The sequence below is a fragment of the Manacus candei genome, unplaced genomic scaffold, assembly GCF_025592945.1.
Source record: "Manacus candei isolate 608988 ecotype Guabito, Panama unplaced genomic scaffold, ASM2559294v1 h1tg000057l, whole genome shotgun sequence".
Lineage (NCBI taxonomy): Eukaryota > Metazoa > Chordata > Aves > Passeriformes > Pipridae > Manacus > Manacus candei.
The window spans coordinates 8,475,775-8,502,990 of record NW_026138105.1 but is presented as its reverse complement, the minus strand read 5'-3'; the positions used below and the strand labels follow the sequence as shown (position 1 = coordinate 8,502,990).

At 43.0% G+C, this 27,216-nt stretch overlaps 1 protein-coding gene across 3 annotated transcripts in view; it reads right to left on the bottom strand.

Annotated features, from left to right (window-relative positions):
* Positions 1 to 24,349, bottom strand: part of VAPB (VAMP associated protein B and C) — a 33,422-nt gene extending 9,073 nt beyond the window's left edge. Inside the window, exons 1-3 of one of the 3 annotated variants that reach the window (XM_051803111.1) lie at positions 24,023 to 24,349; positions 8,353 to 8,505; positions 614 to 717 (exon numbers count right to left, since the gene is read on the bottom strand). In XM_051803111.1, coding sequence (XP_051659071.1) covers positions 614 to 717; positions 8,353 to 8,505; positions 24,023 to 24,080 — 315 coding nt within the window. In that variant the 5' untranslated portion in view covers positions 24,081 to 24,349. The remainder of the gene's footprint in view (positions 1 to 613; positions 718 to 8,352; positions 8,506 to 24,022) is intronic. The other 2 variants (XM_051803112.1, XM_051803110.1) reach the window with 2 other exon arrangements.
* Positions 24,350 to 27,216: the final 2,867 nt, after the last annotated feature.

Sequence of the window (27,216 nt, the reverse complement as noted above, 5' to 3'; positions counted from 1 at the left end):
GTTCCTTTCCAGGTTGCCCTCCTGTAGCCTGATATCTTCTTTCTATGTCTTTTGTCTTTCTTTGCTTCTGCTGCTCCCATTTTTAATCCACGGGACAAAATCTACAAGGACCTTTCATTTGCCAAAGCCACAGCAGACATAGGCAGGGATAAAGAAAAATACACCACTTGTAAATCACCCTCTTGTCTCTTGCTGGGAAAAGTAGCTGCCCAGGGGAAGACTTGAGACTGAGAGTAGATGCATAAAATATAAAAGATGGTACAGACTTAGAACATATTCTACGTATTCTTAGAATATATAGTTCAAGTTGGCCTTTCTAAAAAAGGCTATATTGCAAAAAAACTACAACTAGTTGTTTTGTGGCTTGGCATCCCATTCCTGACAGCAGCTTCCCAAGGAAGCAACCACGACGCCAACTGTCTCTTTCAGTGCAATATTGCTGGGGCTCAAAATAAACAGAAAACACCTTGAAATCCACGGAGATGGAAATCTGGGAAAGCTTTCAAGGATCATCCCAGTGTGGACTGACAACAGCCCTCAGGCAACGCAGTAAAAGGACTTACAGAATTATACAGTTAGAAAGAAATCTATTTAAATTAATATCAATACTTACTACTGCTTCCATATCTGAAGTATCAGCTGGAGCAAACATAGACTGAACCATAAACTTGTGTTTACTTTTCTCATTAGGGTCATAGTCAAAAGGCTGTAGCATCACTGCAAGAAAAAGCCCCAAAACACATCACATTAATATTGCTCTGATGCAGAGTCATGCACTGATGATACAGGTACCAGAGTTCACAAATCAAACATTGAAATGGGTTCAAGTTGTACATCCTTGTGACCAAAGTAGCAGCTGAGATCAGGAATGTCACTTTAAACCAAAATTCTGAAAGAAGGTAAGAGAAACAGACTCCTCCAGCCTGTCTAGACTTCTGTCTGAGAATTCTGGAATTGCTGATCACTCTACAATATTCTGTACACAACTGTGGCAGGATAACAATAGTAATTTATAGTAAATAGGATAATTTACATATCCTCTGGGACAGAGGGAAAAATTTTCAAAGGCAGCATCTTTTTGTCTTCCTCCACCCTCGGGGCAGAAGTAACAAGCCTTTGGATGAGCTGTACACACAGTACTGCTGATGGTCCCTGAGCAAAGCTACAGAGGCAAAGGCAAACCTTGTAAACCTCCAGGTTCCAGGCTCAGGATGGAAATTTCCTCTACAAAGTTTAAGAGCCTCACGGTGTCTTTTGTATCAAGCACAAGTGTTTCACTTCCAAAAATAAGTCACTGAACGTTTGTTACCAATTTATAGCTGGAAGTTAATGGTTAAATGTGATGTAAACTTTGCCTCTGAAAGGTATACAAAGAATGTATTTCTCTCCATTTAAAAATCAAAAGCATTCCAGAATTTACTTATGCAGAAAATGACTGTGTTCAGGGGCAGAGGAAGGAACAGCAGGTTTAGGGGTGTGGGGTTTTATTCCATTTTTTACATAGTATTAGGAGTTTCCATGTCTTTTCTTTTAGGGTAAAGACATGTTGAAGGGGAACAGTGAAGTATTTAATTTACATGGAATATTCTTTAATCACAGTGGTCACATTTGCAAATGACACCTGGATATTCAGCTATTGTGACATTAACAAACATGGGTTTGGCTTCAACACGAGATAGAACGTGTGAAAACAAGCAACAGAGTTTACACAAACATGTTATTAGATATTGCAAAAAGCCACCAACTCCCTCAAATAAAATGAAGCTTCTAAATACTGTCATTACTGCTAACACAAAAAATGATATAAAAATTCACATTTTTATGACCAGTGAGCTCAATTCAGTCCCTCAATTCAATCACTGAAAAGAGAAGCAGTTCAAGAATTAGGATTACTTTCAAGTACTGGTGCTATTAACATTATGTGCCCAGATTCATATGCACTAATTGCAGGGGTTTTTTTGTATAAAAGCAATATCCAAAGATCCCATCTATTGCAAATGCAGGCAAGTCAAAGCAATTTGCCTCCCTCAATGAGCAGAGGATGTTATGGCTGTGCCATCTTTATTATGCACACAATCTGTGGCCATCAACAACCACATGCCTTTTAAAGCCCGGAGAGAAGGAAGACAGTAAATTCCCTCAGATGAGGTGCTTTAAAAATTATTATACATTTTTAACTCACCTTGCAGTAATTGAACACTAGTCCAAAATAAGTGTTTGCAAATTAAACAGGGGACTTTTAAAACTATTTTCCCAGCAGAAGTGAGTGCACTGTGAGAACACATATATTTCAACAGGCTGAAAAGCAGCAGCATATTTTTCTTCACTGTAGTAGACACTTGAATTATTTCAAATCTACATAATGTGCAAGATCCAACTGGAGAGTCAAAACTATCCACTGTTTATGGAACTTGTACAGATTGTGGTTTTGTCAGCCCACTTTGCTGAGTAGATCCATAAGCTCATCTGAAAATCAGGATTCCCCAAGTGACAGAGCTGAATCCGTCCTGGAACGCTGCTCTGAGCTCCATTCACTGCATCACAAGAGCAAGAGAGGGCTCGACAGTACAAACCTTGTTAGCACTTGTATTTTTAGATCAATACATGAAAGCCACATTGACACAAATTATTCAGCAAATGTCTTGTAAGCCAGATGGGAAGCTCAAAAATACGTACTTTGTTCCAGAGGAAACTGAATCATTTCAATATTTATTTGCGTGCTACTGGGGCTTTCTGTGAAAGAGCAGCTCCATGAAAGTGCCCTAATTGCTGGAGAATTTGCTACTGGGAATGTGGCTCCTTTGTTTTGAATGGAAACCACATACTTTATGCAAAAGCTACGTGAAAAGTGTGTTCCTACAAAATGCCTCCTCACATCACTCATCTCATCTGGTCAGAAGCTTCTGCTTTCATCAGAATCCAGAGTTTTAAGAAGCAAAATTATTCATATGATCTTCAAGTTTACTAGCACCAGCATCCATCAGGTAGAGACATGTATTTCAAACACTTTCTCACCTGTTCCCCCCCAGCTGAAGCACCAGCAGTGTTCCACCCTGAGCAAAAACTGCACAGTCACTGAGATCAATGGAATGGAGAGAAGTTGTATTTGTGAGCCCACTTGTCTCTCTCAAAATTCAAACATGAAGGACTGACCTACTGTACATCCTGAAGTGTTTCTAAAGCAATGGACACCAGCTTTCTCACACACCCCTGCCATACCCCTCATCTATCTGTACATAGCCAGGAAAGGCACTGACCACCCACTATCCTCTTTTTTTTCCCCTAGAACAGTTTACTGGTAAAGTTAGTGACAATGTCAGAAGCATTAAGCTCTTCTGGTTTTCCTAGGGTAAATCTGCTTTCTCAAGGAACAGAGGAAATCTGAAGCAAGGAACATGGAAGGAGGCAAAATTCTACCTCTAACACCTGCTGGGATCTACCTTTCCCTTCCAGGAGCAGAAGGAACAGAAAAGTCTCCCAGCTCAGATGGTCAGCAACCTTCCTCTAGTTTCCATCTAAATTTATTAATGGCCTGTTTACTTGGTCCTGGACCAGTACTGCCCTTCTGCTTAAATATCAGAGAAGGGGAAGAGGCATTTACTTCTGGTGCACTCCAAGACATCAATCACAGCAACTCTTGGCCTTCTGGCACACTCAGTGAGCCAGACTCAGTGGGTCCTCCCTGGGCCAGGCTCCCCATTCATTCTCTGCACCTGTTCTGGCACAAACTCCTCTATATGAGCTACTCTAATTATACACCCAGGAAATTCTACTAGTGCCTTGCACAACAGCATTTCTACCCTCTTCTCTCTTCCATTATCAGCCTGTTTGCTACATATTTGCCTGCAAATGTAGATGTGTGATACTGCATTTGCCTTATTCACAGCCACATTATGTCAGCATCTCGCTCACCCCAGTCAGGCCCCTCTGTTTAACAAGCTTGCAATTATAGCAGGAGTACTTTATTCTCCAAGTATGTGATTTTGCAGTTTTTTCTAATGAAACTCATCCTTTGTTTGTCTCACTTTAGCCTTCAAGGACACCTAGTTCTGCTGCATAACTTCCCAACTTTACATCATCATCAGGGTTTTTAGTGCTCTCTTTGTGCCAGAATTACTTGTAAAAGCATTAAACAAGATTAGTACCAAGAATCATTCTCAAGAAACGTCACTAGTAACTTCCTGCTATTACATTTCCATCCACCACATCACTGTTCACTCTCCAGCAGCTCATTCAACACTCTGTGAATCTATTTTTCTTTTCCAGCTTTACTGATCATTTTCCCAAATGACACTGCATGCAATTCTTCATGGTCTGGATGGATCAAATCTACCACATTTATGTCACCTTTCCATAAAATACCCCAACCAGGGGCAAGTCTCAAGTTCATTGTGCAATTTGATCAGCTCTGCCAGAGGTGAGGAAGGACACTGCAACTACAGAAATGGGCAGAATCCACGACACCCTCCATGTTTGTTCCACGTTTACATAAACAAACATAAAATTTCAGTAAATATTTCAATAATACTAAAAAATGTTGAATTGGTGAAGACCAAGATGGAATCTTTTAAAGCAAGGAGGCACAACCAACCCAAAACTTGGTAGTGGCTACAGGGTCCCGGGAGGTCCATGGGAAGAAGGCACAGCAGAGATGCTGCTGAGGGAAAGTTTGGGAATGCAGCAGTGGATGAGGGAACAGGGCAGCCCCCCTGTGACTGCAGAGCACAGGGCTGAGCTCCATCCCTGCTGAAGGCAATGCCAGCTGCCTTTTCCAAGTCAGGCAAGCTCACAAAAGAGTACAAATTCCTCCCGAGGATATTCCACAGCGACCCAAGGCCAACATCAGCTTCTCTCCGTGTTCAGGCAGTGTGTTCAGACTGCTCTCTTCAGCAGGACACTGTCACAGATGGTTCCTTCTGCACTTCCTCTCTCCCCCCTCACACACCTCACCAGCATCTGCTGAGGGTTTTTTCCACTTTTCCTTTGTAATCCACTCATGATTTAGATTTCAACCTCTCAGAAAAAAAAAAAATCAGGTATCTCTGTAGAAATCCCACGTGTCTACCAAAAAGGGAATGTGTGCAAATGCCCTTCTTTGCCCAGCATTTCTGAGCACATGCAGAGCCATCAGCTGACAGCACACACACATACGCTCCCCGACAGTTACATAAACTGAGCTGTTAAAATTACATGCCATTATATAACAGGTGAAAACACGGGCTCCAAACCTGCCAGCACAGCGAGCAGCACATGCTGACAGGGCCTGAAATGCTGGGATTTAGGAAAAGCTGTGATTTGGCATAAGAAGCCAGTATTTGAGACTCCACTAGAATAAAGTAAGCTTTATTCCTCTAGCATTCTGTGTGTTTTAAACGAGCCATTATATTAGTACCATATAAGGTGGAATAATGTTCGAACTGCTGCCTCTGTCTCAGGGCAGAATATCTTCTCATATACTTACATCAAATTAGTACAGATTTAGTTTCACAGGAGTGTAACAAAGGCATCTGGTTACTACAGTGCAAGGAGATGAGGCTGCCCCAAATTCAGCTGCAGTCAGTAACATTCTGAGAAACTAATAAATCATTCCAGAGCTTCATGCCACCACAGGCACTGATTTTTTGGAGAGATAAACCAGTGCAATCAGTGACTCTGGCAAAGCCAGTCAGCAATTTCCAAGAGGACAGATTGCATATAGTAAATACAGCCCAATTAGTTTAAGTGTCCAGAAGTTACTACTGAATTAACTACATTCTAATAATTTCTCATCAGTAGTATTTTCACTAGGTCTGGAAGAATTCAAGTCCTATTTATTCAAGTCCTATTTTTATGCCCTGTTCAAAACTTAAATTACATGACTGAAAAATAACTGATTCAGAGGCAAAGAAACAAATTCTATTTATTTTTCACTTCATTAACTCCAAAATCACTCCTCTGTTCTCAAGCAACATTACTCCAAAGCAAAGGTTAAACACATCTCCCCCCTCTCTGTGAACCTGAAAACAATTTTGTTCTCTAAGTTAATGGGAGTCCCCTCTTTGATCCCTATCCAAGGGATCCCATCTGCTGATTAGAACCAAAGACACTGCCAACTTCAAGTCCAAATTTAGGTCCCATGCATGGTTTGAAGGACCTACCAGAACTGCCATATATACAGCTCTATTAAACTCCAGTTTAGAATGTTGTAGGAAATAAAAATTAACACTTGTAAACCCAAAATTCTGTAACATCTACCTATAAATTTACCTCAATATATTACCTGAAGAACAATGAATGTGTACTGTTTGCATTTTAAAATATAATGCTAATGTAAAGGACTGGCAATTTAGGACCACCATTTATTACTGAAATTATTATCAGCATGAAAATATTAGAACACACATGTGAGTTTGTGATTAAATACACCACAGCCATTTTCAAAACTAACCAAATCATAAATCACTATAAATAAAGTCACCAGAAAAGGGAAAATTGTAAAGCTATGTAAGCAAGAGGAAAGCACAGCTCAGGGTTAGCACGGCAGTCTCATAATGGGATACTTTAAGTCTTGGACCAGATCCACACTATCTGCTGTGCCACTGGGAAGAGTGAGGCTGCAAAGGCAAGTTGCTGGTAGCATAACATGAGATGGGTCCTACAAACACCCTCCTGTACTGTATTTGCTCAAGGTGGAGCAAAGGGACACTGTGAGCAGAGGTTTAAGAAAACACTCAACGCTGAGATCAAGACGACATTAAAAAGCCTGGTAAGAGCCTGCAAAGGAAGCAGGCTTTTAATTCTGAAAGTTCATCTGCAAGATGAAAAGCAACCACATCTTTATAGCATGAAGATAATTTGTAGCTAGAAACCATGCTAATTTTCATTATCATTTCATTGATTTCAATGCATTTGATATGCTTGCCTGCAGCTAGGAGAGATGACAGACAGCTTTACTTGGGAATTGTCCCGACTTTTAAAAATCTCTATTTCTCTCTAGAGAGCTTTTTCATTTACATATTAGTCATTTCAGAGCTCACTGGGTACGTGCTGGCCTTCTCCTGAAGCAGAAGTGCTTTGCCTGCCCCACCTGTAGCTTCCCAGTGCAATTGAGGCATGATCCTGCAGCCCTTTGCATGCTTAATTTGACACAGAAATCCCAATGACAACAGATCAATGAGTGTGCAAATGTGGGCATGTCCAGGAAGACCTACAGGATTAGACTTGCTTAATGTTACAGTGCAAAGTATTTTTGGGAGCAATTTTTACTTTGTTGAAGCAAGCTCACCAAGGGCGAGGTGTTAAAATATTTTACATTTTATTAAGTAAAAAACCTGAAGTCTTGATTTGTACGAGTTGATTTTTTTTCAAGTAAAAAGCAGTGGGTTTAGCTCCCCAACTTTTTTATTCCAGGCTAGGAAAGGTTGCTAAGACACTAATAGCAAACTCTATAACCTATCAGTAATTTTTCTTATCAAGCTAACATTAAATTCTTTTAAAAATAGTAAAGCAAATCTGCATATTTATAGAAATTATTTTCTTACCTAAAAAGTCAGACCTCATTCATGCAATATGCTACTACTGTGTGCTTTGGTAGAATTCTTTATTAAAAACATGGATGAGAGAAGTCATTGAGAAAATACTGTTTTCAGGCATGTATCATCAGTGAGTTAATAATATGCAGACATTCTGTTCATGGGAATACTCAGCTCTTTATGCTTTCAAAGTAAGCCACTCCTTTGTTTTTTCCATTACCAAACTTAGGCAAGTCAAGAGCTACTGACTCATTAGAGAAAATCATTAACTTTTCCTATGGAACAGCAAAGATTTAGTCATTTGACATTTTTAACACCAAAAGATACTGAATCTTCAGGGAACACAAACATGGATTGAAAGTAAACGTTTTCATTGTTGGTTATATCAAGGCAGTTTGGCAACAGCCAACACCAGTCTAAACCAGTGGCTGCAGTCCACCCAGATTTATTCTTCCCTTGATGTGCTCACCCAAGCACTTGTTTGACCCCATGGTGAGCTGGTTCAGGAAGTTAAGCTGGCAAAAAACTAACTACAAAAATAATCCCACAGGGAGGGCAGGGCTGCAGCAGCACTGCTTTGGATAGGCTGGCTGAGGCTCTTAATGAGCCATATAAATCATTTATGTATTTCTGCCCTTTTCCTCTCCAAAACATGATGTAAAACCAAGCCTACTGCTGCTAGACCAGGAATAAGGGAAGTCAGGCTATGTGAAATGGCTGCTTCTCCAGGAAAACACGACTTATTGGGTTCAACAAAATACCTTCAGGCTGCAAAGCATTCCCAGCAATTGATTAAAAGAAGCTACTTTCAAATCACCAAAAAACTGCTTGAATGGCTTACCAGAAACATTAATTGATGTTCCTGCATCGATAATTCCACTGTTGGGCCTTACACAGTATCTACGTGGTGCTGTGGTCTTAACTTTGAAGCAAACATTTCTGTCTGTGGGGTTGCCGAGCTTCAGGTTTGTAGTGACAACATCTGTGAAAGGACCTGGGGAGGAGAGAGAGAGAAGCAAGACTTGAAATCACACAGAAAGCACTTTTCAAGCAGAGGCTAAGCAGGCTCTAAATCTCTGTTCACAAATCTTATAAAGTAATTAGATGTCCAATTTCCATCTGCGGCACGTCCAGATAATCGCGCACGCAAAGCCGGCGCCCCGGCCCTGCTGCAGCTCCAGCCCAACAGCTGAAATGATCATTAACTGCCAGACAAAAGGGGGAAATCGTTCACACATTGTGCCAACACCACAACATGGCATTCAGAGGATGCCAAATTCCCTGCTGCATCGCAGATCCTCCATCCCAGCGAAGCCAGGCTAACAGAGACACCACATACACCCACGCTGGAGGTGAGAAATTGTGAGCAAATACAGTTTGTTAACTAGGCAGGGAATGATAACAAAGGGGCTACTATAGATCCACCTGCATGTGAAGCTGTACCTCCAGAGAACCAGGAATCCACCAGGTATTTCAGAATGCCACACCAAAACCAACAAAACAAGCATTTAGGACACATTTCCTTTTCCCTAGCACATTTGTTTTTTGGGGTTTTTTTTTGTAATAACTCTCCTGGCTACTAGAAATTATAAACCAGAAGAAATAAAATAGCCTACCTCACCCAGGGCAGGAAATAACCACGTGGAAACAGGGAAATTTTTAGACGCTGAGAGCACTGCCAAAGATTTCCATATTAGCAAAGCCAGAATCAAACCATTGTCAAGTTCTGCAGCACCAAGTGCAGGCAAATCCATTTCTCCCAGGTTCACTACGTAATTGGAACTGCCCAAATCCCTCAGGTTAGAGGAAAGGCTCGTTACTGATTTCCCACAAGACACTGATAAATCAGGCAGCACACAACTATAGCGTTTTACAGATGGTAAAGAAGTAAAATTAAAAGAAATATAACCACACTTTGATCAAATGTCTTCTGCATAGAAGGGATTAATTTGATGCCTGAATAAAATATCTTCATCTGTCCTCAGGAGTAAAAGCAAATTGGTCAAAAAAAAAAGCATCAAACTTTTCCTTATAGTAATGACAGCCTTAAAATTGAAAAGGGGGGAATGACGATGAAAATAGAAATACTGGCAGGCAACATTTCACCATCCTCCTCCCAAAGCATGGTTGACTTAAGGTAATTTAAGTGTGATACTTTTTCTACAAATTTATCACACAAATTTGTCTCCCAAGATGACATTTCATACAGCTGTAGCAGTACCTCAGTCCTGCAACCTTTATCCTCAGTTTGTTTAAATGAATTATAGAAGGGGAAAACCCCAAAACAATCACACACACAAAACTCTCCCACCAGACAACAATGTAGGACCATTCCTGCCTGTGCTCTGAACAGACCAGCTTTGCACTTACAATGCAACCTGGGAGCTAAAAAAATTGAAGCAATAAAATTTTCAGATCCCGTGGCAAAGATTTCACTAAACCTGTGCCTGGTGAAACACTGATGTGAAAGGGAATGAAACACAGCTGTCAAATTTTCTCTGTGTTCTGCATGCAGAGAGAGACTTGAAGCTCATGGAAAATAACTGGGCAGAAGCAGCCACGAGTTGTTAAAGAAGTTAAACAAGCCAAACTATCAGAAAAATCCAGCAACATTCAGGTGTGTAAAGACAGTGGCAGATCTTCAAAACAGCTCTATCTGGGAGAAGCCTCAACATCTCAGAAGAAATTACAGGATGCCTAAGCATTAAGGATGTGTCTTTACCAAAAACTTACAGCTTGAGCTATTCCAGCACAGAGGGAGGGTGGGCTGAGCAAAGCCCTGCATATGCAGCTGCATCCTCAGCAGTGCTTTCCTGCTCTGCGTGCTGGGATAGATTTCCTGGGGGAAATACCATTTTTTATTTGGCTGATCCATGAAGGCTTGTGGGATTTGTGTGCCCCAGCAAAGAGCTGCTGTTTGAAACAGTAATACGACAACAATTCTGTGTGTAAAATAATTTCCAAATGGAGTTACTTATTGCTAACAGAGATCATACCAAAATATCTGGCAGCAAAACCTTCCGGCAGACGGAATTAATTTCTTCTTGTCTGCTTGATGTTTGCTCTTCTGTTCTGTCCACTAAGCTTTAAACAGCTTCTTTAGCTCCATTTTCCCCCAGTTACAGGTTTTACAGATCAGCCAGCACAACTGTACTGGAAGGCTGACATCTGCTTCCAGCAAACCTGTGTGAGGCACAACTCCTCAGGCACTGCTGGCCAAACACTGCAGCAAAGCAAAACACAGCAGACAAACACAGGATTAACGTGCCATTGTAGGTGTTGTGAAGTGTGTAAAAAAATAAATAGGCAACAGAGTATTAACTCAGGGGTAATTGGGGCATGGCAGTGAAATATTATCAGCTTGGCTGGCCCTGCCTTTGGAGAGCAAGGCCCATGGACTGCCAAGTCGGGCTGAAATGAAACCCTGATAGCCTGTTGTTAGATTACTATAGCCAAGGCTACACATTTTTTGGGGGGGTTGAAGTTTGTGGGAGAACTATCTCAGGATAAACACAAGCTAATTCTTTACTGGAGATACACCTCTGCTTTCCAACATCTGGATGTGAGCACAGCAGATAAGGCTGGAGTGGGTATTAACAGTCCTACAGGACACACATCTACCCTGGAGCTTCATTTTCCAGTGCAAGGTATCAGGAATTCTGCATTCATACACAGATACAGCAAGATAAAATGCTCTACACTTCTTCCTGATCACTTTGTCCTCACTACAGTTTATACAAGTCTATGCAACACCTGGACAGTGCCTGTACCCCCAAGGTGGGCTGGGAGGGCAGTTCAGTCAGACTGGTGCATCTGGATGGTACTTGGGTAAAAGCAAGTGAGGACTGACTCTTACTCTGTTCCTAACCAGAAGCTGGGTTAAAACCACAACTCTCACTTCATTATTTTGTTTTGAATGTTTTTTCTATTGCTCATAATATTCCTAAATAAGTGAAACTCATACTAAGGCAGGGTGCTTTCCAAATGACAATTTGCACTTTAAAATCAGCCCAACTGGTTTTCCTCACGTGTTTTTTTCAAGAGATCATGAGAAAAATGCCACTGGTGTCATCCCAAGGACAAAGTTATGGGAAACAGGGTCTGTACATGCATCATCTGACACAGGGTTGTCACGGGAGCGAGCTGTCTACAAGGAAGAATGTAGTAAACTGAATTTGGTGGTGAAAGTCTGAAATATTCCACAAGGGCTTGATGACTTTTTCTTGCCAAAATAAAGTCAACTTGTGTTAATGCAAACTGGGCATCAAGTGATATGCAAAGTAGCAGAATTACTGAAAGGAATGGAAACATCACCTCCTAGACTCATGAAACAACAGTAAGAGGTAGCATGGTTTTTCACTTTTCAGAAGGGTTAGTGTCAAACTACAGCTGTGGCTTTCCACCCCAGGAGCTACACATCCAATCCTTCCCATGTGAAGATCACAGCTTTACCTCAGAATCAGCCACACTCCATCTCCTATTCAAACCCCAGTGCTGTATCAATCTTTCCTAGGAGTGCCATTCTGCAGTGCACTGTGTTATAATACCCCACATCATTTCAGTAATGACACAAAAGTCTGGGAATTAGGTCAAAAGAACATGGTGTCAACTCTATTTAAATTTGCAATAAAAATTGCCCATAATTGTACCAGCAAATCCAGGCTGATAACTTTTTGATCAGCACAGTACTCACTGTGAGATTCTTGCTCCTCACAGAAACCACGTTCCCCAGTACATTTGTACTGAACCTTAATACAACCATTCTCACCTCAACCAAAATTCCATGCTTTAACACAGTAAATAAACAGTCCTCATACTGTCTGGCATGTGAAAGAAGTTAGCACAAGTATCAGCAGGGGGAAAGCTTTGATGGCACAGGTTGGGCAGGAACATTCAGACCCACCGGGGACAGTCCTTGGCAGATTTGTACCTGCAAATACTACAACATCTTTATAATTAACTACACACATCAGGTGGGCCACAGTCCCAGGGTTGCTTTATTCCTGCATGAGTCCATCTCACTGCTGCCAGGGAGGTGTTCTGACCTCTCATCTTCCCACCTGCCTGTGCAGGCTGCACAGTGTGTGCCCAGAGCCGAGCCAGGGAGCTGCCGGGGCTGCAAATTAATCCACTTACCAGGCAGGGAGCGAGGGAGGGGGCAGTGGGGAAGAGAAGAGGGAGAATCAGTTTTCAGCCAGATCAAGCAGCACTCAGACCTGGCATCAGGCAAACTGCATCCTCCTGCTCAGCATTCTGCCAAATTAAGGCAGCAAGGTCTCACAGTTAGCAGGTTAAAGCCAGCAAGCACATCCAGCCATAGGCACTGCAGTCACACTCGTGCTGGCATAGCTGTTGGAAGTAATTAAGGCACATGCATTATTTCTGTGGGCAAATTCTCATCTGTTTAAAGCCAGGCATCCCCTAAAAAATTTAGTGAACTTTTCAGAGAAAAGCCTTGCAGGATTACTTGACAGAATTGTAGCCATGTTCAACTGGCACCCGTTGACCCACAAGACTAAGGGTAAATTCTCATCCAGCTGCCCATGCTCCTCCCAGAGTGTTTTAGATGCACTTTCAGCATCTTTCCTTAAAGAACTTTTGCCACTCCAGCTCACCACAGACACGTACCCTAGAGCAAGGTAATTGGAAACAGCCAGAAATACAGGCAGAGCTTCTAGTGAGATAACCTCTCTTGTACTTCCTTTGTGGGGAGCAGTGGAATGCAATAATAGGAGGGGAAGGATGTATTTCACCATGGTTTAATCCCACTGATGTGTCAGAGGAAATTCATTAACCACCTGACACATTAATCAGCCATAGAAAGGTAACCAAGGAATCTTTATTAAGGGAGATGGTGGAAACCAGGGAAGGGGAAACCTAAACTCTTTTGTGACTATTCTCAAGAGCCCAAATCCCACACCTGACTAGGAGATGTCCATCCACATGGAGCAATAACTCACTCGGTGAAAAGGGCCACACTGACCCTTCATGTGCAAGTGGAGAGGGTGGGGCTGAATGTGATACTTGAGGCTCCCTTCCCAAAACAGCCATCTCTCCATCTGACTGTTTCTGTCTTTCTACTTGCCACTTTTCTCATCTTCACATCTGAGTTGCTCCTTTACTGTGCCTCTGACAGTACCAAGTGATTTCACTTTATTTCCTCAATTTCTCCCATTTCATTTCTCTGGATGTCTATCAGCATTAGAGAGACAGGCAAAATAAAACCACTAGTGATGTGCAAGAGGGCTCAATAACAGGTGAAGAACTTGACTTACTGTTTGCTTCTTTTTAAAGTTATATATAAAGCTGATGACCTTTGACGATAAACACTAAGATGAAAAGAGCTGAAATGTCAAGCAAGACATCTTGAGCTATCAGCCAGGTGCCTGTGAATCAAGAACATCCAGGATCCAATCAAACTCTCCCACCATCTTACTTGTCTTTAGACAAATCACTTAAGGGCTTGATCTTCTGCTATTAAGAGCCTTAAGAGTTGACAGCAACTCCAAAACAGAAGCAGGTTTGGACCCTTATAGTTTCCCTCTCTGTAAAGTCAGGAGAATACTTACCTAATTACACAGAATCTTGTGAAGATTAGTGTTTTAAAAAGTACTGTGTGCCAAGTTTTAATCATCATCATCATCTGGCTCTGGAGACATTCATAATTAAGGGAGCATCCGCAACTTTGGAAATCGAAGAAGTCAAAAAATGAGAAGAGCCTGTGTTGCACAAACATCTGATTTCACAAGCAACTCACTGAGAGGGCTCCAACAACTCCAAATTTGGTAATTATTTTTAAGACAAATCCTTGTGTAAACCCCTTGCCAACCTTTCAAGCTCAGCTGAGATTTTAGAAGGAATTAGTTGGAACCCCCCACCCCCGTGGAATCAATGGCTTTACTCCCAGCACCCATCTCCTCACCTGAGAGAGCACCCAAAGGGAAGTGGTTGCTTCCACTTCTGCTGTGTCAAGCAGTAGATACCCTGATGAAAAATACATTACAAAAATAGAAGCAACATCCAAATCACTCCCCATGCAATAGCTGATGCAGTGGAGCGATTTTTTTAAGAAGTGTGTAATCAATAAAGTGACCTAAGAGGGAGAAAAAACCCAAGATGCAGAAATCCAACAAAATTACATGATCCAGATGCCAAAGCTGGAGCAAGGTTGGCAGTAAGTTATTCCATTTGGATGGATTAATCAGTGTCCTTCTCTGGCCTTTTTTGGCATAAATTATTTTTCTGAGTGTGCCTCATGCTTAATGAGGAAAAAAACCCAAACCCCCAACAAACATGAGACTGAAGACTATTTTCAGGGTATCTATTAGCACATAATTTTTGTCACCTTTATCCCTCTGAGGATCATTAACAGTCTGACTTCACAGTTTTAAGAACTGAGAGGCCACACATAAGCTTGCCAAGAGAAACACAGGAATATGTCCTTCACGTAATTTTGGTACCAGTGTCATTTGTTTTTTCCCAGCTGATCCCTTTAGAGTTTTATTACACCCAAACATGACTTACAGCGAACTTAATCACACAACACGAAATGTTTTCTCCCCATCCTAAACTGCAAACACATTTCTGCACACGGCTGCACAAACAAGAGCCTGAGAGCAGCCCTGGTGAGCTTTTAGAGGTGTATCTCTGTTTCAACTGTGCTTTCAGAGCCTTTTAGCAGCGAACAGATCGTATTACTGGGCTCACAAATATCAGTGCACCAGCCCTCGCCAGGTATGAAAACAGCTCAGAATATGTTTCGGTGGCCATGATGTACCAGAGCCACTCACAGTAAAACTCTTTCCTGTCCGTGGCTGAAGCCTCATCCCCAGGATTTCAGGACACTGGAACAAAGCCCAGGGAGAAGTGGGGATGCAGCACTGGAGAGCAGCAGGATGATGGATGGGCTGATGTGCAAAACTCCCTGGCAAAAACACTGCTGAAGAGCCTGAAGTCAATGTAAAGTGTCTCTCTGGAAGAAGCATCACGACTTTAATCACCAACCCAAACCACACTTTTTCTTGCAAAGTAATTTTTCCTGGTCTAATTTTCATCACTAATCTCCATTTCAAATGCACATCAAAATGTAAGGGAAGGAGCAACTTAACTACTCTAATTTTATGCTCACATATACTCTTCAAATAGACAAATGTGATGTGCAACTTAAATAGCAAATGAGCAAATATTTTAAGTGCAAAACTATGCACAAATCGGAAATACCAGAAGAAATAAGCAAAATTAGAGATTTTTGGGATGCACAAAGAGCAGCTGCTTTTCTAATAAGTTTAAAAAAAACCCAAACCACATTAAATAGGCAGTGGGATACTATTCATAGCTCCAAATAAGGAAGGAAACCTGAATTTAGCAAGATATATTTCAGGGGAGCCACTTGAAAACCATCCTATTAACTGTATTTTCAGGATCAAAGGAGAAAACCCCAAACCAAATCAGATATTTAGTCAGAAGCAGTGATAAAACTTTATCTGAAAAAACAATGCCTCACATCTTTTACAGTCTGGCATAGAACAAATGTCAAGTGGTGTTCTTCAAACCTAAACTTCTGTCTTTTCCAATCTAAACAATTCCATGATTCAGCGATCATCTGCACCACTGTATGACACCAGTAAACACAGTGTAAAACCAGCTGTATAAAAATAAAGGGAAAAAAAATAAATCTTCCTGCCCTTACATCTTTGGTCCTACTCTGGTTAAAATGTAGGAAGGCCAGAAGAGGAGACACTACAAACCAGAGGAAAGGCAAATATTTTGAGAGGATTCAAAATAAATTGTTAATTCCCATCTCACAAGAAGCAGCAGTTGCAAATATCAACATCCAACACACATGAAACTGCACAAGGGAGAGGGTGAACTGCTGGGAGAAACACTGGAAGCACCAATAAGGATAATAAGGATGAAGTAACTGGTTCCATGGAAAGGAGCAGTCTTGAGAAAAACAAAGAAGTGCCATTTTTTTTTCTTAAAGAATGACACAGTCATTTGACATGCCTTCTAGAAGCACAACTAATTTGAATTAGGCCTTTTAAACTGCTTTCAAAAACATAAGATTTGGCTCCATAGTGATCCCCACACCTACATGATTTTATAATCTGCATCCTAAGTAACTGGATCACCAGGCAAACCTCCCCCTTCTCTATTTTTCCACCAGTCGTGGAAACCAACCAAGAAAACAGGATTAAATTTAGAATGATAAAATCTTTAATCCATGCACCATGGTATGAGGGACTTCGTTTACAGCTCGGAGAACTAGACACGAAAGAAGTTTAGTAAAGAGATTATTTTCATGAAGTATTTATAATAACGTGGGATAAGTACTGCAGGCAGCAGCAGAACCCAAACTGTACAAATGTTTTTGAGGCCAGAAGAATTACAGATGAAGTAAGCAATTCTCAGAACTGCTCTAAAACAGAAAGGACAGACTCTCTCAGCTCTAGGTCTGGACTGTCTTGCTGGTGTAAACACGGAATCACTTCGATCCATGTGCATTTTAACCCTGCACTGAATTCAACATGGAAATGGTGATTTGCTCTGCACACATTTTCAGTGACAGCAAGACTGTGACAGCTGTTCCAGACCGATGGTACAAACCCCTCCTTAGGAAAGGTTGCCCAGCAGGCCAAGTTTTAAATTCAACAACATCCCAGACATCTCAGAAAACATCCTATATGCCCCCACTGACACTAGGGCTACAAAGCAGGTCTGAAAGCATTTTTATGTCGAATAAATACTGGGTCAAACTCCAGAGGAAGAGATTTAGCATGAGTCTGGCCCCCAGCTTAGATAGACTGGTACTTAAATATTCATATCTGTACGTAAAATAGGCTTCCTTTCTGCCTCTGGTCATGACACAGGAAGACAATGAAAGGAGCCTTCAATGTTCCTCCTGGTAGGAACTGCCACAGCAGTGCCAGAGTCCCTCATCCAGAGAGGTCTAACTGGGAAGAGTTCCTGACCTAATCAGGGAGGATTTACTTCGAGAAAAAAAGCCAAACAAACAACCTGCAGCAGCAGGATGATAATGTTAAAGCTCACGTTCCTTACAAACACAAAGATGAAATTTAAGCCTGAAACGACAGCTGTGACCACAAACAGAACTGTTGCAAACACCATCAATAAAGCTTTCAAAGGCAAGCAGCCACAGTGACAGGGAAAGTAAAAAAAGGCTGTTATTGTACTGACTATGAAATGCATTCAGTAGTTATTAGCTGTTCCCAGCAGGCAGCAAATACAAGACCAATATGGTAACAAGATAGTAGAAAATGAGTGTGACTGCAAGATGAGGGCAGAATTAGCAAGGGTCATTTGATTCCTGCACCCTCAGCTGGGCAGAAAGCTGTGTTAGGGGCCCTCAGAAACAAGACAAACCCTCACTCGCCCAGTTTTCTACAAAAATTGCATTATAACATATGCAGAAGTTGCTCATTTGATTCCAAACTCATTTGATGCAATCAATACCTTCCAGAACTGGCTGCATACAACAAATTAAGCTGCTTTTAAAATTGGGTATTTGTTCATGGATGTAAGCTGACCTGAGCTCATGAAGTTGGATCATTTGCTATGGTGATGATGCTTTTTTTCCAGCTGAGTTTCAAAACAGATTTGACAATCTATTTAAAGGTTTGTACTTGAATTCTTACAGTCCTAATTCTGAATTAGAGAGCAATTAAACAAAATTCACTCTTGTATTCAGAGGCAGCTGACCAATTTTAAAAGAAATAAAGCACTGCATGACTACATAAGCTTTTAATTTATAAAACCTGTGCAGTGAGGAAAAAAATAGGTTATAATTTATTTTCCAGTGAGAAGGAACTATCAGAAACTCCTGTGGCAAATTCCTACTCCATATTCCTCTTTCACGGGTGATAGGACATTGCACATGCAGGGGAGCAGCTGGGAAATACAATTTACTGCTAAGCACCAGTGTGAACCTGCATCCACTCTGATACATTAACTGTGCCTCTGTTTTGCCATGACAGCCACGTTCCCAGGGCTTGAGACAGCCACTTCTTAGATGTGTACTTTCAATATAATTTGTTATCAGTCCTATCTTCTGAAGTGATGAATAGAGGTCACATCCCATCAGCCACTGGCAATCCGCCATCCTGATGAGCTTTAAATAACAAACTCAACAAACTTTTTCATGTCTCATTGCAATGGTTCCACAGCTCAAAGTGAGCTGAAAATCCATGCACAAACATGGATTCCCAAGGAACAGGAAGTTATGAATATGTGTGTCCCTTCCCTTACAGTAAAGGCAAGCAGCTGGTCATACTTAAAACACAAAATCACATAAAACCAAGAGAAACAATGGCCAAATAACAAATTTTATCACTGCATTAGGTCTTTCCCTGAAACAGTAATACTTTGATCCCATTAATGCTCGTAACTGCATCTGGAATTCTCAAAATCTATGCAGTACAAAATTATTCAAAAGTCCTTAACCCATAAATCACATTGGCCAAAGCCTTCAAGCAGATTGTGGTATTTTTGGAAATAGTCTTGGGAGACCTAAATACATTAATTAAATTTAACAGAAGATACAGTTAAACCTCCTTGACTGCTTCACACATCTCAGTTGTTATTTGGTGCTCCAGCCATCCTACTCCAAGTTTCTGTTAGTCCCCACATGCACAATTCCTGTCCCCTTTCCCAGTGGAGCTGTTAGTGCACAGGACAGCAGCAGAATAAGGAAGCTCAAAAGAAGCATAATCTTCAACTTATTCCACCTTTCAAAAAAATGAGATGTGTTGTAAGACACTCCCAGTGCATCACTATTGTGCTTTTGCCTCCAGGTATTTTCCTTCAAATACCTCTCTTTTAAAGTGAAGGGTCTATGCAAAGCACTGAAGTAATTATAAAACTAATGGAGCACGTGAAATCAGAATAATTCAGTATACAAATAAACTAACACTTAATAGAATAAGTTTTTGATTTTACCTAAGCTGCAAGAAAAGTGAGCATAGCATGAACTGCACCAGAGAAGGACTGATTTTGTTTGGTAATCGGGTTACATTTTGGGTTAGATTTGTTTAGATTTAGGAAGTTGCCTTTTATTTAAATACTCTTTTTAAGCCTATAACTTGATAATCAAATTCGAATATGTAGAGAGATGCAAAGGTTTAGTCGTATTTAATGCAGTAACAATGATTTTACTCAGAATCAGGACAGATAGAGGGAAGCATGGGCTGCTACATTTTTCAGCAGAAAAGTAGAGAGCCAATGGCACAGCAGTCTTCAAAGAGTAAAGAAATCCTAGCACTGACTGCCATTCTGCTGTCAATAAATACCAGGAGGGCTCTAAGAGTTTAAAGAAAACAGTATGTAAATTTTCAGCTTAAAAGATGCATATTTATTACACTAAACAGGTAACTTCTTACAACACTGTCAGTATTTTACATTCTAAAACATGGCCTGTTCCTGTGGCAGTGACTAGAAATCCCCATTTATCCAGTACAGAACAGAATGAGAGTCAAATCCCTCCCAATACCTTCAGTGCAGGAGTGGTTCAATCATCTCTGATGGATCAGGACAGGGTGGAGGCAGAACTATATGGCCCAGCAGCAACGTGTGACCAAGTCCTCAACCCCTGCTCTGAGACTTGGCAACTGCAGGCTCAGTGAACACTGATCTTACATCCCAAACATTACTGGACTGCTGGATTGAAGAGCCTTCCCCTGGTATCTGGTAGGAATGGGACATTCCTGTGGGATCCAGGAGGTTTTGCACACTTGCACTGCAATGTCCAGCTCTCCCCTTTGTACAGCCTGATCTGCAGGAGCTCAGATGTCTCGGCAGGGAGTGGCAGCCACCCAGCCACGGTACTGCAGGTTACACAAACTGCATGGGGCTAAATACTAAATATTGAACACTTACACTGTTGCAGATACGCTGTTGGACCGAGCATATCACACAGGCCAAGGCCACACCTTTGGGCTGCAGCTCTGAGGTACCCAGGGGATGCACTTGAGCCAGTGACAGGTGACAGCTTGGAACCAACTCTAGGCTCCAGGCCAAGTCTGAATCCCTCCTATTAGGACTGCAGAGGATTGGCTGTTCTGATGTATTATTGTGCCCTTTGCAGAAAGCAAAGCTACACAGTGACATTTTGCATAGGTGTGAAATCACGAACTGGGGACAGGAACCTGCATTTCCAACTGGCAGTGACTCGCAGAGTTTTGCGAGGCACTAATCCCTGTTTGGCAGTACTGCCGTGAGCCACTTGGGGAGCACGGACAGAGTGCTGAGTCATAAGTCCAGCCTAACCTGGAGCAAACCTCCAAAAACGCTCCTGAAACGCCCCTGAGCCTACAGCCCCTCTGTTCTGTGCGACCCCTCCTGAACAGCCCTGCCCAGACACCATGCCTGCAAAGAGTCCAGCGGCACCTCAAACACCACTGACCCAGGTATGTTTTGAAACAGGCTATATTTTAACAGAATTTTACTTGCTGACATTAAACAGCTGATCTCTATTCCCGATGGGCTGAAGGGACAGGCTGGCCTGCCCTCCTGTGAGGTGCAGGAGGCAATGCCTGCAGCACGAGCGTGGCACTAACGCTGTATCACACAGCACCAGGCAACAGGGGCCACAATTCAACATATCCCTGTCCAAGTTTAAATCTAGCAATTCCTAAAGTCAGAGCCTTGAATGTTGCAGTAAGTTCTTGGCAGATTGTTTGACTTTATCTCTTAGCTTAAAAAAGAAAAAAGAAGAAAAAAAAAGGGGAAACATAAACGTAAATGTCATGTATAACAACGGTGTTTGTCACCCTTTGTTACCAATAAAGTCTGAGATGTAAACCTTTAGTTGGATGATTTCTCCCCTGGGCTGCAGATCTACAACAACCAAGAAGTGAAGGAAGCCACTGAAGGCAGTGAAGCTCCTGTTTCACATGGCATCAAAGCCCAGGGAAACGGGCACCTCCAGGCACCTAATGGTGTCCAGCCTCCCACGACTCGCAGCTGCATTTCAGCACAGCACATGCTGCTGCTATTTTGGAGCGGGTGTGCTATGGTGGAGGAGATGCAAGGCGGGAGGAAAGACAACCCCTGCTCATGTTCACATGCTGTGAAAAAAAAAAAATTTCCAGCATGAAAAACTCCTTTGATATTTTTTTTCAAACAAGACACAAGCACGGTATTTTGAAACAGACCTCCAGCCGAATTTAGAAGGTTTGCTGCAAACCAAGGGGCTAAAAAAGCTGCTTTAAAAAGGTCTTCAACCCTTTACAAGTGAAAGCGGAGGCCAAGAGAGAGATGGTTGCAACCCCACAGTGACTGGGACGTGTCAGAGAAGAAATCCTCATTCACTTATTCCCAACATCCTCCCTCTAGGTTTTATATTGAAGAGCTACACAGAGCACTCAAACAGCACGAGCCGTAACAATTTTCTGCCTTTTCTACCTGTCTGCATTTTGATTAAGCCATTTATCCATTTCCAGAGTTTGAGACACTTGGTTCACAGCCCTATCTCATTTTCCTACATTAAGCAGGAGACCTTTCAGTGCACACCATGAGGAAGCACACCCAGACCAGTCAGCAGCTCCATGACCTCTGCCAGTCTGGATCTACTCGCAGGGGACCAAGCAGTGCTCTGGAAATAAAAGCAACTATTCTCTAAGGTGACAAAACCATTTCAGCCCTACCACCAGGCAGTGTGTCATCACAAAGTCAGTAGGACAAGAAATGCTTAGAGCAGAATTTACTTCATGAATACTTCAACTTGGGCTCTCCTGAACGAAGGACAGCGGTCAGCCCTGCTTGCTAGAAAGGACTGTAAGGCAGAGGTATTGCCAAAGCATATGAATGCTGCCCACAGCATTCTGAATGTTCTGTCTGAACATTAATATTTAAATGTACTTTGAAACTAAGCCATTTAATAGGTGCAGTTGGTCAAGTAACATTTTATGCTATAAGAAGTATACGTTGCTGGCTAAATATCTGGCAACCAAAGTCACTATGGTTGGTTGATTTAACTTCAATGGCTACTGGTTGTTTAGCCCAGAACCTCAACTGAAAGAAAGGCAGCCTGACAAACTATCTTTATTTCAAGAAAAAAACAGAGTCTGACTGGATCTATACCTACCTGTGCTGAACTGAAAGAAGAAAAACAAGCCCTGAACCACAATTACGTCTCATTAGCCAAGTCAGTGCCAATTAGGGCCCCGCTTTTTGCCCACCTGAACTTGGATTTGCTTGTTTGCTGAAAGCAGCTTTATCCAGAACAAGAGCTGATTTTCATCTGCTCATACTTAACACAAAGAATGTCAAAACAACAATAGTTTCCTTCTTAAGCATGTTTGATACTGCTGCCATAACAACTTCAGCTTACAACAAAGATATATTCATTCCACCCAGTGTTTATTAACATGCTGTTTGATAAACCCATTTCATAATATTAGTTCAAATATATTTACTAATAAAAACTGGTACAGACCTCTCCTATTTTTGAAAATGTACATGAAAGCTCTTTTTTAAAGGAGTATTGTTTTTGCCGGAAGCCAACAAATGAATCCCTATTTTTAAAAAATAGCATGTTTGCCAGAAAATAAAGCAAAGCCATAAAACACCTCTGACTCTGGTCGCATAAATAAACTTGCTGAATGCTTATTTGTAATCCCAGAATATTGTATTACAGCCCTGCTGTCACGCTGCAAGACAGGAATTTCAGCGCCAGCGAAAGCCCAAACCCATTCAAGACTTTTATTTAGAAAAAGGATGGATTTTCACGCAGGCAGATTATTTATCCAAATAGGTCGCTGAATTATAATAACAATAATAATAAGCACAAAAAGGCAGGAAGTGCTGCCCAGCACCTGGCCAGAGGCTGGAGAGAGACAAGGTTGAAACAACCCCACAGTGACTGGGACATGTTAAAGAAGAAATCCTCATTCACCACCTTATTCCCAACATCCTCCCTCCCTCTGATTTTATATTGAGCAGCTACACAGCGCACTTAAACAGCATCAGGGGCAGCAATTTCCTGCTCTTTCCTTTTGGCTGAGCCCTTTACCCATTCCCAGGGTTTGTGACAGTGGGTTCCCAGTCCCACCGCTGTCCTACATGGAGCACCAGATCCCTCGGCCGGGGCCGCTCACACCCCCCGGGCAGGGCAGCGGGTGCCCGGGGAACCCCCCGGTCCGGGCGCTCCCCCGGGGGGTCCCCGCCCTGCCGGGCGCTGCCCGGGGAAGGTCAGCGCGGGGGGAGCGGGTGTTCCCTGCGCAGGCGGCGGCCGGGACCCCCCCGCGCCGTGTCCCCGGCCCGCCCTGGGCGCTGCCGCAGCCGCCCGCGGAGCCAGGGGGGGCGGCCCGGGGGGACCCCCGCGGGGCTGAGGGGGCCCGGCGGGGCGAGGGCGCGGCGCTGAAGGACATTTTATCTGCCGGCGGTGCCCGGCCCCCGGAAAATGGCTGCCGGGGAGCGGGGCCGGAGCGCGGCCGCGCCGCCCGCCCGGCGCGGGGAGCGGCGGCGAGCGGGGGATGGCGGCGGCCGCCTCCTACCTTTGAATTTGAGCTCGTGCTGCGGTTCGAGGCTGAGGACCTGCTCCGCTTTCGCCATGTTCCTCCTCCTCGGCGGTGGCGGCACCAGGCGGAGAGAGGAAGGGACGGGGAGGGAGGGGAAGGAAGAGGGGAGGGAGGAAGGGAGGGAGGAGGGAAGGCGGGCGGGGGGCGCGCCCGGCTGGTTGTTCGCCCCTCGGCCGGGCACTGATTCACCCTCCGCGGGGGTTCTGGTTCACCCTGGCCCGGCTGCTCGTTTTCTCCCTGTGCCGGCGGCGGAGCGGGGACAGCGGGCGGCGCGGTGGGGCGGCGGCTCCGGCGCACACGCTGCCCGGGCAGGGCGGGCGGAGGGCGGGACGATGCAGCACCGAGGGGCCCGCGGAGAGGCTGCGGCGGCGGCTGACGTGGGGCCCGGCCCCGCCGTGAGGGGACGCGGGGGAGGCTCCGCGCCTCCGCTCCCGGGCGCTGCTTCCCAGCTGCGGGAGCCTTGCGGGGAGAAAGGGGTCTAATTGGTGTTTAATCGCCGCTGGAAATGGTGATTTGTACTCGAATCCTCTTGTAGCCGAGAAGCAGCGTTACTGTAGGCCTGTGTGCCGTGTGGCCTCGGGGCTGCAGGGACAGCCCTCGGGCACATCGCCGGCCCTGCCTGGCTTCCAGCGCCTTCGGCCAGGCACAGGCAGGGGAAGGGAAGCGCTCCCGGGAGAAGGAGGAGCTCCCGGAGCTCCAGAAGCTGCTCCGTGCGGGGACAGCCCGGGGCAGGTCCGGGTGAGGGACCAGGGCAGCCCTGGGAACGGGCATCAAGGCACAGGAAATTATCTCTTTTTAATAAATAAAACCAGAATTTCACGTCGTCTCAGCGATTTTAAGACATCCTCCCTCCCTTTTCTTAACTGCATTTGGGTTTTTCCTTAGGGCTTTTGTTTGTTTGGTTTGAGGTGTTTTTTGGTTGTTGTGTTTTGGGGATTGTTTCATTTGCATTTAGTTTTGTTTGGCTTTTACTCCAGTGGTTTAAAATATTTTGTTTTAAATTTACAACTTGGTTTATTGATAGCCTTAGGCCAGTGTAATTACAGTAACAGTTTGCTTTTTTTTCCCCTCCCCTCTCTTCTCAGGTTGTTTTAAACATTTGAAAAGTTCCTAAGAGTTTATGAAGCGTTGCTGTAACCTGTCAGAGGCAGGAGTTTGGGGTGCCCGTGGTACCAGCAGAAACATGCTGGTTTAAAAACTGGTAATTTCTATACATCAAGAAGTATTCATTAGGCAACTGACCTTTATATATTATAAACAGGACTTCTGGAGGAGATGCCATTTGCAGAGATAAAAAGCTTCCAAAGAACAGCAATTCAAAGTATCCAGTTATGTTGGATCCTAATCAGGGCTGATGAGCAAACAGATGAGAGGTGAATAAAAATATATTAAGATTAACACCCCTGAGCAGGACAGTGACCTACACTGAGCACATCTGCAGTGTTTACATCTCAGCCTTCAGCTGCTCCTGTCCATGACAATCCCTGGTTTTCAGCTCATCTGCTTCACCACCTCCCATCCCATTTCATCTTTTTTGTTCCAAGATGTCTTTCATTCCATGCCAAACCAAACCAAACCAAACCCATACATGTGTTTAGTATAAGTCTTGGTTTTGCATAATACAAGTGAAACCTGTGAACTTCTTCCAGCCAGGAGAGCAGGACCAATTTTTAGAAGCTTCAGCAATGCAGGGAATTACACTCAAACACTGCTCTTCTTCCCTAAATTCCTTCTCTGTTGGAGAAAGGATGGTCACACAACAGGATAGAGGAGTGCATTTTCTTTTCCAGGTCCTTGCTATTCTATTTTGCTTAGTTAATTAGATTTGGAGCCTTGGATGTTCTTGGCTTATTATTTTTGCTACTTGAAGGGGGTTAATTTTTAGCCTAAACTACAGGTTATGTCATAACATTTTAGTTCTCAAGTCAGGAGAGAATTGACTTCAGTTATATTTTGGAGTAGAGCTTTCTTGGCTCATATTGTGGAAAGGTTATCTTCTTTCACCTAATCTCTTAGGTTTTAGGTCATAGACAGATTCTCTCTCTGAGCCAGGCATTCTTAGACCAGTAATTAGTAGAAAAGACAAGCTTTATACATATCTGCAAGTTAATTGCAAGCTAACGGTGAGGAATAAGAGAGAAAGCTTTACACAACATATAGTCACACATAATAAAAACCCCTAAATAAACAACTATTAAGTGTTCTGCCCAGACCTTTCCGAGTTCTACTTTTCCTGAAAGAAGTACAAAGAACACCCTGAAGCGTTTGATGATCCACATCTTAAAGGGTTGGCCAGGATGTATCATCTTACCATAATTGGCACTTACCTGCTTGTGTTTGAAGGACTCGCCCACGTTTTCATCCAGGGTGAAGTTTTTATAAAGCGCAGCATTGTTTAAGCTGAAAATTTATGAAGGCCAGTGAATGTCAGGTTTTTGTTACATGTAAATAATGTGTGTACATTTAGTGTTGTGCAGATCAGGTTCACTGAAATAGGTGTGCATGGAGGTCACCTGCAACACTTGTTACCCAGCCAGCACTCACTGTAACAATGCAGCCACAAGAAGACAACTTGTTGCCCTGGTGGGTTCCTGATTAACAGGAGAAAGTCGGGCTGAACACGGCAGGGAAATGCTGGAGAGCATCAGAAAGCTTTGCACTGCAACAATCTTGAAGAACAGTTTTACCTGCTAAAAAACTTCTACCTTAAAAGCTATGAAACACTTGATCCAAGTAAAACATTCTCCTTGTGTGTGTGCAAATCTGGTGGTTAGCATTTCCCTAGATTCCCTATGCAAACACATGCAAATGTGTCTTTCTCTCTATTTTAGCACATTCCTCGTGTCTACCTTTCTTACGCTCTCTTTGGCACATTCATGCCACCTTATACAAACACATTTGACACTCTTCAAAAAGCAGTTTGCACACATCTAAGAGGGAACTTCAAACCAGCAGGTAACAGTAATTTTAAATTATTCCAAGTCTGTTAAAAAGATGACTGTGTGTGTTTCCTGCATAGGAAATGCAGTCACTTGCTTAGTAAAAACTTGTATCCAACACTTTCAGGTGAAACAGCAGTTCAGAAACAGGACTTTTTTGTTTACTTAGCTTTTGAAGGCTGTTATTAACTCAACACGTTCGACCTGCATCACAGATTGCAACAACAAAAG